The sequence below is a fragment of the Lutra lutra genome, chromosome 14 (genome assembly GCF_902655055.1).
Source record: "Lutra lutra chromosome 14, mLutLut1.2, whole genome shotgun sequence".
In the NCBI taxonomy this organism is placed as follows: Eukaryota; Metazoa; Chordata; class Mammalia; order Carnivora; family Mustelidae; genus Lutra; species Lutra lutra.
Window position 1 is genome coordinate 66,437,286 of NC_062291.1, and position 14,076 is coordinate 66,451,361.

General features: G+C 41.0%; 1 protein-coding gene across 4 annotated transcripts in view; it reads right to left on the bottom strand.

Annotated features, from left to right (window-relative positions):
* Positions 1-14,076, bottom strand: part of SORCS1 (sortilin related VPS10 domain containing receptor 1) — a 497,958-nt gene that overhangs the window by 222,444 nt on the left and 261,438 nt on the right. For all 4 annotated transcript variants that reach the window (XM_047703168.1, XM_047703167.1, XM_047703165.1 and 1 more), the window contains exon 3: positions 13,412-13,511. In XM_047703168.1, coding sequence (XP_047559124.1) covers positions 13,412-13,511 — 100 coding nt within the window. The remainder of the gene's footprint in view (positions 1-13,411; positions 13,512-14,076) is intronic.

Consider the following 14,076-nt stretch of genomic DNA (forward strand, 5'->3'; position numbering starts at 1 on the left):
GCATTTTTTAATCATTTTGGAAAGATATTCTGTGTGAAATATATAAGGTGGTCTTACTCCTCTCTCTCACTCTCTCTTTCACATCAATAAGCTTTGGAAAGAAAGACAGAAAAAGAGAGCAAGACTATGGAAGGAAGGGGAAAAAGTAGGGTGGGAGGAGTGAGGAAAATGAAAGAAACAAACTAAGCAGTTGTAGATAGGTAATATCCAATTTCAACAGGCTCTCCCCCGCATATTTATTGCAGAGTTCTTTGTAATTCCCCTGAGTTGGGTTTGTATAGGAGGAACATAATGAACCATGGATGAAACTCTGTATTTGTAATAAATGGAGCCAAATGGTTTGGGTTTGATAATCTTCTGGGCTTTGTCCTATGAGCTTAAGCAGGTTCCATTGGTTTCTGGGTAATGGAATGCTGACATGGATCTCCAGGGAGCCAGATGGCTTCCTGCTCTCCACGTTTACCCTCCCAGGCTCTAGCAAGGTCTGCCGGGTGGGAAAAGCTAAATGTTGGTGGCTCTTGGGAAATTTTAAGCCCTCATACAAGTATAATCTTCACAAGTCTATAAAATTTCAAATAGTAAAGAGAGGAGAAAGGGGGGAGCATAATGCAACTCCAGGAACCGTTCTCTCTGCAGATCAAAGAATTAATTGCATACACTCAGTCTGGTTCACAGTAGCAGTGCTGGGACAAGGTGTGAGAGAGACTATTTCTACAAGAAGAGGACAGTGCTTTCCATCAAGGTTTAACTTGCTTAGCTCTGGAATTTTAAACTAAACAGGGAAAGGCAAATTTCAAGCTCCATTTACTTAAAGCAAATCGGGACTCCTTGTCTCAATCTGAATATAGAGACCTTGTTCTTAGGCCACTTGTCCCTATGTTTACACAATAGCCAATTTCTACTAAAATAACTAGGTCACTAGGTTTTGTCATCAAACACCATTAAAATGTCCACATATCATACCCCTAGCACACAGAAGGTGGGGATATAGAGGAGTGGAACGAGTTGCAAAGGAGGTGACACACCTCTAAATACAGGTCATGTTTGTTTCCCCAAACTAGCACATCTTAACTTGCTGGTCTGCCAGAAATGGCAATCTTTTTATGATGAGCATCTGTGATCTCATACAAACTACTTCCAGCGCTAACCACCCAGATACCAAAATCCATTACAGAAAGAACTTAAGTTTGCCTAAAAGGTTATCGTGCTCATGTTGTGCGGGTAACACAAACAATGTGACATGTAGAGAGAGGGCTTGGCTCCCGACTTCCCTGGGCTGGGACTTTGGTCTCTGTCAGCTTGCCGTGGAGCGGGCCCAGCCATGCTTCGGGCAGAATAGCCCTGCAGTTAGCCAAAAATCACCACCACAGCGCAACTGCACAGCTCTGCTGGCATGTGAATCTGGAATAAACCTGTAGGCAATGTCCCAAAAGTTGCCTAATAATACTATTGATTTAAGGTTTTCATTTGTGTTGACACAACAGGTGATTTAACTGAAAACTACTGTCCACTCGAATGGTCGAATGGTCGAATGGCTGGTCGGCCTCTTTTTTTCTTCCAGAAGCACACGTTTTCATTTGCAGGTCACTCTCTTCTTGTTTGGGGAAGAAAAATAAGATGACACTAACAGGAAGGCATCCTACCAGTTACACTGGGCAGTGAGCCAGAATTACAGGCAGCACTGCAGGGGTGAATAGCAATAGATTTTAATTGGTGCCTAGGGGTAAAGGTCAGCTCCCTTGGAACAATGGGCATCTCCAGAGGTAACTGACTGAGTCCTCCTGGGAGTTTGTAAATGTCAGTAACATTCTTGCAAATGGAAGCACGAAAGGCTTGGGCCCAAGGAGCAAAGACAGCATTAGCCAGGGGAGAAAATAAGTAAATCTGTTGGCTAAATAAGGCATTAATAGACTGTAAGGGGCAGAGACCCACAAACTTAGACTCCTTCCAGTATAGACAAGTGCCTTCCTATGATCCAACATATTTTTCTCTAGCACAAGTTTATTTTTTGTGTTTGTTTTTCCTGGACAGCCTCTGGAATCCAAATACCGCATCAAACAGGATGGGTTTGGCTCCCAAAGCTGTATACATCCCAGGGAAGTTGGCGTTTGGTGAATGAGAGAACATTAGCGCTTGCTAAGAAGCTGTAGCTGTTGTAGCTCTCAAGAGTATGTGGCTCCCTTTGAGAAAGTAGCAATAGGAGAAATGATGAATTACTAGTCACCAGAATACCAGAAGCCCCTCCTGACCCCCTGCAAATGTTTCACTGTTTCTCTTGCCTCTGCTTACACTCCATACTTCTTCCCCTGTCAGACCTGATATTCATCCATTGCCCTAATCTAGGCTCTCTCTTATGCATTCCATACATTTAAAGAAACTATCTTTTCTGGGGCTCCTGGTGGCTCAGTGGGTTAAAACTCTGCCATGATCTCAGGGTCCTGGGATTGAGCCCTCATCAGGCTCTCTGCTCGGCAGGGAGCCTGCTTCCCCTCCTTCTCTCTCTGCCTGCTTGTGATCTCTGTCAAATAAATAAATAAAAATATTTAAAAAAAGAAAGAAAGAAAGAAAGAAACTATATTTTCAAAATCAACAATTAGGATAAGCGAAGGAGCACTTTCAGGAGCACTTTTAGAGTGCAAAAGAGGAAGATGTGTAATATATATTATCAAATTATTAAGATTTCAGGAAATGAAAGGTGTAGTACCCATACCAGGGCAAATTTATGCTCATCTCTATGTACATACCTCACCCTTCAATTTCCATTTTTGCAGACTGTGCCGTTTTATGTGTCTTTGTAGCTCTACCACCTTGCACTAAATAAGGCTGGTTCAACTAAGTCAGATTTTTCTGTTGTGAATGTCATGACCTGCGTCACACCAGTCTGCTTCACTGAGCAATTTAAGCCCCTCTCAAACTGTTTGCTAGATTATCCAGACCACATTCCTCTCTAAACTCTTAGAGCCTTTGTCAGGTGTACCATGCAATCCATCATCTCCTGTCTTGGACTGTTCTTTAATTGCACCCCTGCAGCAGGATGGTAAACTCTGGAAGCACCATGTAAGGCTCACACTTTTTTTTTTTTTTTTTTTTTTAAACATTCACCAATGTGTTTGCAAAGAATAGGGCAGGGCACAGGCCAAGTGTTCAATAAAATGGGTCAATTGATTTCTTAAAATTGCACCTCTAAATTTCATCAGTAGTTCTGAATGACCAGTAGTTAAGATAAATGCTGAATATATCAATAGCAATCCACTGTAACAAGGTAACATTTACTTTTATTAATTCAATCTTAATAATGTCACCACTGCCTACTTATTGATTTCATAAGCAAGGTAGGAAAAAAGTTTATAACAATTGAAAAGACACTGTGTTATTATTTTAGAATTAGAATGCAAATGGGTCATGAAGGCATTTTTTGGGGGGGAGCCTAGTTAGTACAGCTATAAATGGAAATTAGCATGATTTAAGAGTCAAAATAGGCAGATGCTTATTCATTTAATATTTGCAACCAATCAAGGGTATGTATGCACCGTGGTCTATGAAAACTGGTTTCTCAATACACATACACTGAAAAGCAGTTTTCATCTTCTTTTTCCCTTCTCCATTGACAAATATTTGCTTCTCTGTGAAGCCTTCATTGAATCCCCAAAGACAGAGCTCTATGTACACAGCTATTATGATACATAAGTTCTATACTGTAGTTGACTGTTTATACATTCATCTCCTCTACCAGACTGCACAATCCTCAAAAGAAAGGACAATGTCTTACATTTTTATTCTACTTCCTAGTTCTTAAAATGATCTGGCACAAAACAGACATTTAATAATTTTGGTTGGGTTGACAAATGACAGCATAAGGCACTGCCATGTCATTTGAAAGAGATTAATAGTGGTAACAATGAGACTAGCATTTATCGAATGCTTGCTATGTGTCAGGCACTGTTTGTGTTGATTCTTCTCATAACTACCTTATGATATTGACACAATCCTTCTATTTTACTTTGGACAGGAAACCGTATCACGGAGAGGCTAATAACACACAAACCCGCAAATAAAATCCGTCTACAGGCATACAATGAGTATGTGGCTTGGCTGCAGTTTAAAGCCAGGCGGACTGGCTCCAGGGTCCATTATGTGAACCACTACACCACAACTAACAACTCCACCAGGCAAAAATTTACCATGACCACCTTCGGATGACAGAGCGTAGTTCCACAGTGAACTGCACACAGGTGCAGAGTTGGTACACCTGACAACTGCAGAAATGACAAGGTGTACACGTAAACAGGAGAAGCCATTACACAGAGGGCTGGGGAGTAGAGAAGAGAGATGGCGTTCAAAGGACAAAAGTTTATTAAGTCATGGGCAGCAGCAGTGGTGTCTGAATCCGCCGCTGGGGAGCCTTGATCAAGGCCTGCTACACCCCCACGCCTGAGTCATAATTGTGTTTTCCTTTCTGGTAAAACCAATTTCGGCCACAGCCATCAACATCCTTTACCCCTCCGAAAGCACTGAGGAAGAACAGAGAGATAAGGGTAAATTGTCCTCCCTCTGAAAGTCTTAATAAGTTCCCAGTAAATTAGCCCTCCTCTCACTGAAAGAACTCAAGAGATTCTTAATCTACTATTGAAAATATTTATAATTTTATTATTTTTTTCTTCTACCTTATGGTCTTTGCATTAGCTTTCTCTCATATTTACTTTAAATGCTACTTTATAACTTTATTTTATATTATGTTATTTTAAATGCTTTGTAGTAATCTCTCCCATCTTCTCTCTTGGCTTAACATCTGGGCCTTTCCTCCCTTACCCCTTCTTCTCTTATCCGTGAGAGATCGTATATTCAAGTGTTTTACTTTTTCCCATTCTTTATTTTTTTGGACTCACCCACATCACCCGGTTCTCCATTACAAGCAAGCTCATTCCTGGGCAACAAATGTTGCCTATCAAGACAATACTTAGCATTCTAGTCCCCAAACACACACACACACACACACACACACACAGCCCCAAGCAGCCAGAAGAAGAGATCTCTCTTTCCCAGTCATCAAAATGTAAATATATTCCATAGCGCAGGCCTTTTTACCCATGAAGATCTAAGCCCATCTTATTACCTATAAATGACAGTATTTTGTTTTGGAAAAGTTATTTTAAGTAGCTGGCTTGGAAGGTGATGGAATGAGAAGTATGTGAGCGGTTAGGGATCCAGTAAAATGGGAGATGGGTGCCTTGAGGAAGAGAGGAACAAAACCTTCCAAAGAAGATTTGGTCAAGAGAAAGGTCAGGTCAGAAGAAGGAATGTTTAAATGGATGCCATCTGGCCCCTGAGGCTGGCAGTGTTCTCTTAATTTCTCGGGGGCGGGGGGCGATGTTGCGGGGGAAAGTGGCTTTATTAAAGATTCATCGACATTGACTTTGTTTTTCCTGACAGCACCAAGAGAAAGCTTGAGGCAGATCTGATATATTGGAGTGAGACATCCCCACCCTAGTAAATACGGCAATTTCCTGTAGCGGCCAGCATTCATCTCCATCCATCATGAGAGCAGCCTGGGCTATTCACTAGAAACAAATGTTCTAGATACAGTATGTCAAACACCGGATGATGGAAACCTCTGAGAAGCCACAGGGAGTATGCTGGAAGCAAACAGACCAGAATGTTGAAAAGACCTCTGACCATTTTCCACAGCAGAGCGTAACTTGGAACCAACCTGAAATAATGCATTTGACCTTCATAAAAGGGTAATGGATGGGCATTTAACACTAGGCCAGCCAGACTTCAGAGAATATGAGTTCTAATAAGGACAGATGATGAGGCAAAAATAAATAAAAAATAGACAATTAAAACAAAACAAAACTGCTCCCCAAAGAAGTTTGAGCAGATAGTCTATTGTGCATATCTGAAGAATGATCAGCCTCTGACACAGGCTTCATTTCCTTTTTGGAAACTTCTGTTCACCTGACCACAGAGGTAATCTACCTTTTCAGACCCAGTCAGCAGTATAAGAAACACGCAATTTCTGGACCAGTCTTACTTCATAATATTTGGAAACCAACTTAGTCTATATTTATCCTGATTAGCTTCCTTTGTTAAAAAAAGAATAAAACCAAAAGGCAGCATTCTAAATTTGCTTCCATTTTGATAAAGAACTACCACCGGAAGCCAGCCAAAAAGCATTATCTAAACTTAGAAAAGGCTGACCTGGGGATCTATCACCTTTCCACCTACCCGTTTGTCTAGCTGGCTACCTGTGTATTTTTTAAACATAACTGTGACTAATAAACTCTGAATTTTAAGAGCAACACCCCGTAAACTTGATCCTCATACAGATACAACTTTTTAATCAGCAATTCATGGTTAATATTTAATGCATTAGATGCCGACATGTGACAGACGCAACATCTTACAAATGAGGAGCGGCAAATACGTAATGTTAATCATGCAAAAAGCTTCTTTCCAACAAAAAAGTACTCCGCACTACTTCATACCCCATGAAATACAGCTGTGATCTACTCGTTAACTGGATCAGTTCTGAGAAACTTGGCATATTATAAACCTGCTATTTTTTTTTTCATTAGTGTTAGACACAGATGAGATTCAATAAGAGTCAACTAAGTACCTACTATACTAACATCATGTGCTAAAATTGAAAAGATTGTGGTTTTATTCACACTTATTTATTCATGAATATTACCACAGGTGCTTTGATTTATATAAAATTGTACCAGGTACATGGCTGTTTCAGGTACAGTTTAGTATACAGAGGGAGGATGGCCTAGTTCAGTATTTTTTTTTCCCCCCAATGGTGTCACATGGAGCCCAGGAGACCCAGAGGGCTCCCTAGGGCCACCTTGGAGTAGCAAAGGGGTGTGCTAGCAGGCCGTGCTCCTGGCACTCCACCTGTTTCAAACAGAGCACTTTGCACTTAGTCTTCTGTAGCTTATTTGAAACCCAGTGGCTTGTACAACTGTTGGAAAATTACCCAGAGGAAAAAAAATGTACATGCAGCATGTTTTCTTGGGTTTGATTTTCTTTTTGAACGCTCAAAAGAACAGAATGGAGTCTGATGGACTGAAACAGTGCCCACACTCAATTGTACCCAGGAAGGATCAAAGGAGATGATCTCTCCCTTTAGCCATCTTTAGCCATCATTGCCTAGGTCAAGTGTAGGGAAGTTTGGAAAATGGCCCTTCCATGATGTGTCTGAGTTCATGCACTTCTTTATGAATGAAGTATGTGTTATTTTTAAAAGATTAGAGGCAAATGCATGATCTTGTGTACAAAGGGACAGATGAAAGAGTTAGGAGCAATTGAGGAGCATCTGCCAAGGGAAATGTCATGTACCCCCTTTGATGTATTATACAATACGCTAGTTCCCCTTGGCCTCGCCAGATAATGTCAAGCGAGTGCTATGCAAAGTCCTGGCATTTTAAATATTAATCATGCTCTTCTTGGCTAGAAAAGATAAAATTATGCATTTTGGCCTAGAAATGACTAAAACCTACAGGGATTGTTACTATCCTTATTTATTCACTGGAAAGAATTAATTTCATAATTAGAGAAATTAAATGAGTCAAAGCTGGTTAGTTATAATGTACTTTGCTTTTCAGTTTCCAGCCTAGGAGCCCCACACTCAACCAAGTTCAGGTTAAATCCTCAGCTGTGTTTTGGACACCTACCATACCCCAGGACACTGTGCTCAGCCCGTTACAAGCCCAGAAAGCTGACGAAGGTGCTTTAGTCCCTCTGGGTCCTCTCATTCTAAATGGGGTATTAGACAGGGTCAAAACCGACTCATCAGGAGTGAGAGAAAAGTGCTAGAAACGAGAAGCAGATGCCTGGGAAATCAGAGGGACTGAGAACATCTGACTAATGGAATTGATTAAATTTTGTGGAATAGAGGGCATCTGAGGTTCACCTTAAAGGTTTAATGATCTCAGCTTTTCTTTTGCCAGTTGCCTGTCACCTCAGGCAAGTCACTAAACTCTAGGACTCAGTTGCCTTATCTATTAAATAAAAAAGCATATTCTGAACACCCCTGACATCTTTTAGGTTCTGATTCAATGATTTCATATTTTCCCTAAGGGAAGTTGGCAGATGCTATCCACCACACCTTTTTCCTGTCCCCATAAGTCACCTGCAGGATATATGTCTCTATTTCTTCTCCTGAGTAAAAGACAAGAGCATGCCCTGGATATAAAGAGGCAAAGAGTCAATAATCAAACACCAATTTAGAAAGTGCCACATACAGTAAGGTAATTAAAACCTAAACATCTGGAGAAAATGCAAACAGTGTTTAAGGCTGGCATATACCAAAGGACCCACAAAAATGATCAATGTGTCTGAGGAGCTGGGGTCCTATTTATAGGATGAAAGTCTTGGAAGGCTCTCTCAGCAGGAATAGTATTAATTAAGTTGTGATAACACACAAAGGAGAAGAAACTGGGATATGGAGGGGCACAGGAAACATATAGAGCAAATACTTCCTAGGTTTCTCCTTTGCTGAGAACACAGTGCACAGAGAGTGCTAGGATATAACAACGAAATGAAGTGGATGTTCCAAGTTTAAAAAACAAAAAAACATTTTTTTTTCTTCTTTTCTCCCCCATTATATTCCACTTGGGGTTTTGTATTCTTTAATCCTTGAAGATGTCATACCACACCTTGTGAAGGGAGAACAGCTAAGGTTGGTTGGGGTGAGGGGAAAGGCACTGCTGACAGATACACCCAGAATATTAAGAAGTTTTCTTTTTTTAGGCAGAAGACAAACTCAGTGCAAATTTAAGATTGAGACTAAGATTTAAGCACTGATTTTGTTTTTCTGTGTTAGATTTGTATTAGTTCCTTCCATCACCCTCCACATCCCAGCTGCTCATACTAGGGGCACGTTAAATCATCCTTTCTCATGGGAGATTAAAGGTATGTAGCCAATAAACCACCACTGACACCAACAAGCCTTGGGATTTGTCATGGGCTGGTTGAGGAGTGCTCTCTTTCGGAGACGTGGTGACAGACAGCTAGCCTGCCTCTCCTCTGGCGCTAGGAGTCACTTACCCTTGTTCTTTGGGACCTACCTCATCTATCAGAGGCCAGGGGCAGGGCTCCATTGAAGGAGGGTATGCCTGAGCTAGGATGATACCTGGGAGCAGCCTTTCTGTGTCTCTTAGTCAAGATTTCCTAGACCGACCTACGATGAGATTACGGATTTTACTGTAACAGACGTATCCAAGGAAAGCCGCTGTCATTTACAGCAGGCTTGCGGAGAAACAGGCAACGGATGATCATTCATTTAAGCTGTAAATAAGGGCCTGTTTTGTTGTGGACTCTGATCCCAGTAATGCCCCTAACAAGCTGTCTGCAAAGCCAGGGCATCATGCCCGCTATTGGAGACACGTTGATTGAAGAACTGAGCTTGTCCTCACAAGCAGCTAAAAATAGCAATAAGCATGTGAAGGCAAAACAGGTTTCCGGGAAGGCAAGGCGGCTTCCCTGATGTCGGTTTGATTCCAGTTGCTCCCACTGATGTGAAAAGCAGAGAGACATATCTGGTACAAAAGATGTGAACTTGCTGGATAGCACCCTAGGGACAGAGAAGAATTAATACAACCCTGGAAAGGAGGCTGCCTTCTCACTGGAGAACGCACAAGTCCTACGAGAATTGCTGCGAACTTGAGTGCCTTTGTCCTACATAATTAATAGAGCCTGATATTTTTCTTTTCTCTTCTTCTTTTTTTCTTTCTTTCCTTTTTTTACATAAACTCTCATTGATTGGGGGAAATATATTCACCCTTTAAAATGTCGTACAGGTACTATCTCTTTGGTTCAAGTAGGTCACTTTGGGGGGGCCAAAGTACATATTTCATGGTGATAAATTCACCTCATAAGTAGAAAAACTGTACACAAATATACTGCTATGTCAACTTTATTGATTTTGCACCATTGTAAAGACCTTCATCGTCCTCCAATATTTCTTAAATCTATCAGCATCTCAGAAAGTGACCCTGAAGGCCTCATTTATCTGTACAGGAAAAGATCGGTTCACTTAGATTCACCCATAAACACTGTGTTTTAAACAGTTCAGGCCCGCCTCTGCTTCTGGAAGGAGGAAGGCCCAGAGAAAGTTGTTCTCTCATAGCCATGGACAAGGACTGCTCTTTCTCTGGAAATAGGGTCTGCCAAGTTTTAATTTTAGCTAAATGCCATGGCCAATGACTTTTCAAAGTCTTTCAGAAGACTATAGACTACGCATGCAGGCTGACTGATGCTGGCCCACTGGTGTGAATGGGTTAGAAGATGGAGCTCCTTGTTGTGCTCCCTCTAAGCTTTCCTTCCCACCTTAGGAGCTGCATTTGGAATTGAGAGTCTCGTGGATAAGCTCTGCTCCTGCAAACAATCTTGGAGTCACATATTCTGCTGCTATAGAAAATCCCATGCTCACTATTCCCTGTTCGGCATCTTATCTTTTTTTTTTTTTTTCTTTTTCATCATATTCCTCTCCAACAGCATCAATAAAACAAAGACTATCACTAACTTAAAACAATTCTAAGAACAATTTTGAAGTCTCTTCCAGTTGCAAATTCCTTTGTTTTTTGCCTCTATCACTTTACAAGTGGGAAAATGTAAATGTCTCACCCAAAGTCATCTGTTAGGTGGCAGCGGAGTCAAAGGACCCTTCAATGACAGAAAGTCCTACTGCATTTATTACTAGAATGCAGGACTTTTGAGGGTGGAATGTTGACTTATTTCTCTTTGTAGCCTATGATACCTACAGATTGATTGATTGTTTTTTTGAAGATTTTTTACTTATTTATTTGAGAGAGAGCATGAGAGGGTTAGAAAGGTCAGAGGGAGAAGCAGACTCCCCACAGATCTGGGAGCCCGAAGTGGGACTCGATCCCGGGACTCCAGGATCACGACCTGAGCTGAAAGCAGTTGCTTAACCAACTGAGCCACCCAGGAGCCCTACAGCTTGATTGTTAAATGAAATTTACTGAAAATGTGAAACTAGAAGAAAAATCAATATGGAATTTAAGAATTGATTCAAAGCTAAAAAACATAACTAAATCAAATTATAAAACTAAAGAGTATAAATTCAGGTCCTCAACTTAGAACGGTATGCAGCAGGTCAAATTATTTAAATGCAATTGCTGATGATGGACCAGTAATTAGCCAGTAAAGGGAAGACAGGAATGTTCAGCGTGTATCTCTACATTTGTGAGGCAGACATTATCAAACTATGCTGTCTGATACTGGGGCCATCAGCCACAGGTGGCTATTTACATTGAAGTTAATTAAAGTTAAATTAGATTTAAAATCCAGTGCTTCAGGGTGCCTGCGTAACTCAGTCATTAAGCATCTGCCTTCGGCTCAGGTCATGATCCCAGAGTCCTGGATCGAACCCCACATCGGGCTCCCGGCTCAGCGGGAGGCATGCTTCTCCCTCTCCCACTGCTACTGCCTGTGTTCCCGCTCTCACTATGTCTCTCCATCAAATAAATAAATACAATCTTTTCTAAAATAAATAAATAAATAAATAAATGAAATTGAGTTCCTCATCTATCTTTCAAATACTCAACAGCCACAAGTCGTTAATGTCTAAGGTACTGGACAGCTTAAAGGAACATTTCTATCATTACAGAAAGTTCTACTAAACATTGCTATTTAGGGAGGATAATCTTTACTATTCCTTCTAATAATTACATGAAAGAGGAGGAGGCAGATGAGAAAAAAATAAAGAGAAAACATCAATGAGCCTTAGCTATTCTGTGCCAAATACTTAAAAAGCCTTATTCTAGATAACAGTTAGAACTTTTCACATGAGTAGGAATTATAATGATCCCTATTTTAAATTCGATGACACTGCTTGGAGAGGTTAAGTAAATCACCACAGTTAAACACGAGTTAACTGGTTTAGCTGGGTTTTCACACACGCCGTCTGACATCAGAGTCTATGCACAACCACCGAGTTATGCTGCTTCTACTGAGGGACTTGAAACGTTTAGGGCCAGAGGGAACATTACACTTTGCATAAGCAATTCTTAATCCTTGATACATATAAGAAACATCTGGGGAGCTTGCTCAAGGTACAGTTACCTGAGCCTAATCCGGAGCAAATGGGGGTGAGAGGGCACATGTGGGAATCCCCTAGTGCTTTGGATGTGCTGCTGGAATTAAGGAATGACCATTCAGAGATGTTCTCATCCACCTCCCAGAGTTCAGGTTACAAAATGAAATACCCACCGAAGGTCACAGACAGTAACTACTGACAGATTTGGATTGAGAACCTGGACATCACTGCCACAGTCATAGAAGAACACAACTTAGGACATACTAATGAACAACGATTTTCTCTTTCCTGATGCATACTATTATTTCATGCAATTCACACAACACTTAGAAATTGTATGTCAGAATTCAGAATCTCGGGGCACCTGGGTGGCTCAGTGGGTTGGGCCTCTGCCTTCGGCTCAGGTCATGGTCCCAGGGTCCTGGGGTGGAGCCCTGCATCCGGCTCTCTGCTCAGTGGGGAGCCTGCTTCCCTCCCCACCCACCGCCTGCCTCTCTGCCTACTTGTGATCTCTGTCAAATAAATAAATAAAATCTTTAAAAAAAAAAAGAATTCAGAATCTCACAATGCAAGCTTATAAAAACTAAAGAACGGATATAGCGCCATTCCCCTCCTAAGACAAGTAAGTCTTTTTCACTTAAAAGCAAATCTCATCTTCCTTGAGAAAATAATACTTCTCTCTGAAGAAGAGATAAACCCTCTTACTAGGAGCAGTATAATGTAGCAGAGATAGTATGACTGCCAACCAAGAAACCTGAATCCTAGTTCCGGTTGCGCTCATAATTCTGCAATGAGGCAAAGCCTTACCTTTCACTGAACCTTAATTTTCTCATCTATGAAATTAGGGTGCAGTGTATGATGATCTCCAAGGTTCCTTCCAGCAGTGTCTCCATCCTGTCATTTGTGTGCAGGCTGAATAAACTTTGGAAATGAGATAGCCAACATGCTCCAGGAGGACACGTTCACCCCAATTCTAGTTAATCTATTTATTCATGTCAAGGGAAAACAGGGAGACTTCCGATGAAAACCCCACCCTCTCCTCCATCTTGTCAAGGCTCATTCTGATTCTTGTGACTGACTAGTCGGAGCTCTTACAAGACAGCATCCATTCAAGGAGACCATTCCTTGGAGCTGCCTTCCAGAAACTGTAATGATATACCTACCTCTCACCCTCTTACATTCACGGCTGTTGGCCTCAAAATTATGAGTCATACATTTTATCACCTTAACATCCATCAGCTCATCTCTACACCTCTAATCCTGGCTTAACTGTAAGCTAGAGAGGTTAGCCAACCAAGACAGAAGTCACATCATGAAGAGGCAGCATGCTGAATATACATGTCTTACCTTACGCTTGTTGGTAGGACACACGTAGAGATAGCTTAGAATTGTTTTCAGCCCAACTTTATCATTCAGCTTCTCATAAGTTGTTCCATAATCAGTTGACCTATAATTCAAAAGGAGTATTAATGAGGGCAGATGTATACGTCATTTGGCCGCCTGTCAGTATAATGCATGTTTTACATAGTAGAATGGCTCTCAGGAGGTTTCTAGATGATTCATGTAGTATATAATGATGCCTAATTATGTACACAGTAGCATCATGTGAGTGGTTAACATTTGCATTTAAATTGAATTGGTAAAAATTAAAACTCCATCTCTTTACTGCTCCTTCATGTACGTACACTGCATAAAGGATGTGGTTAATTTTAAAAGATGAAGGGATGAGGGTGTCTCTTGAACTGACCACAAAAATAAAGAGTTTTTATGTAGATTTGACATTTTCAAACCTTCTCTTTATCGTTGGCACAGTGGAAAAGCAGGTTCTCCTGATTTATCCACAAATTGCGTTTCCCTTCATGAGTCATAGAATCTATGGTGGGTCAGTACCTTCAAAGGTCATTCAGTCTTTTCCTATTACTTAAGAGTAAGAAAACATCTTAATAATAAAGAAATTTCACAGTCTTACTCAGTGGCCTTTTCTGGTGTTAAGCAACCTGGAGTTGGGAAGA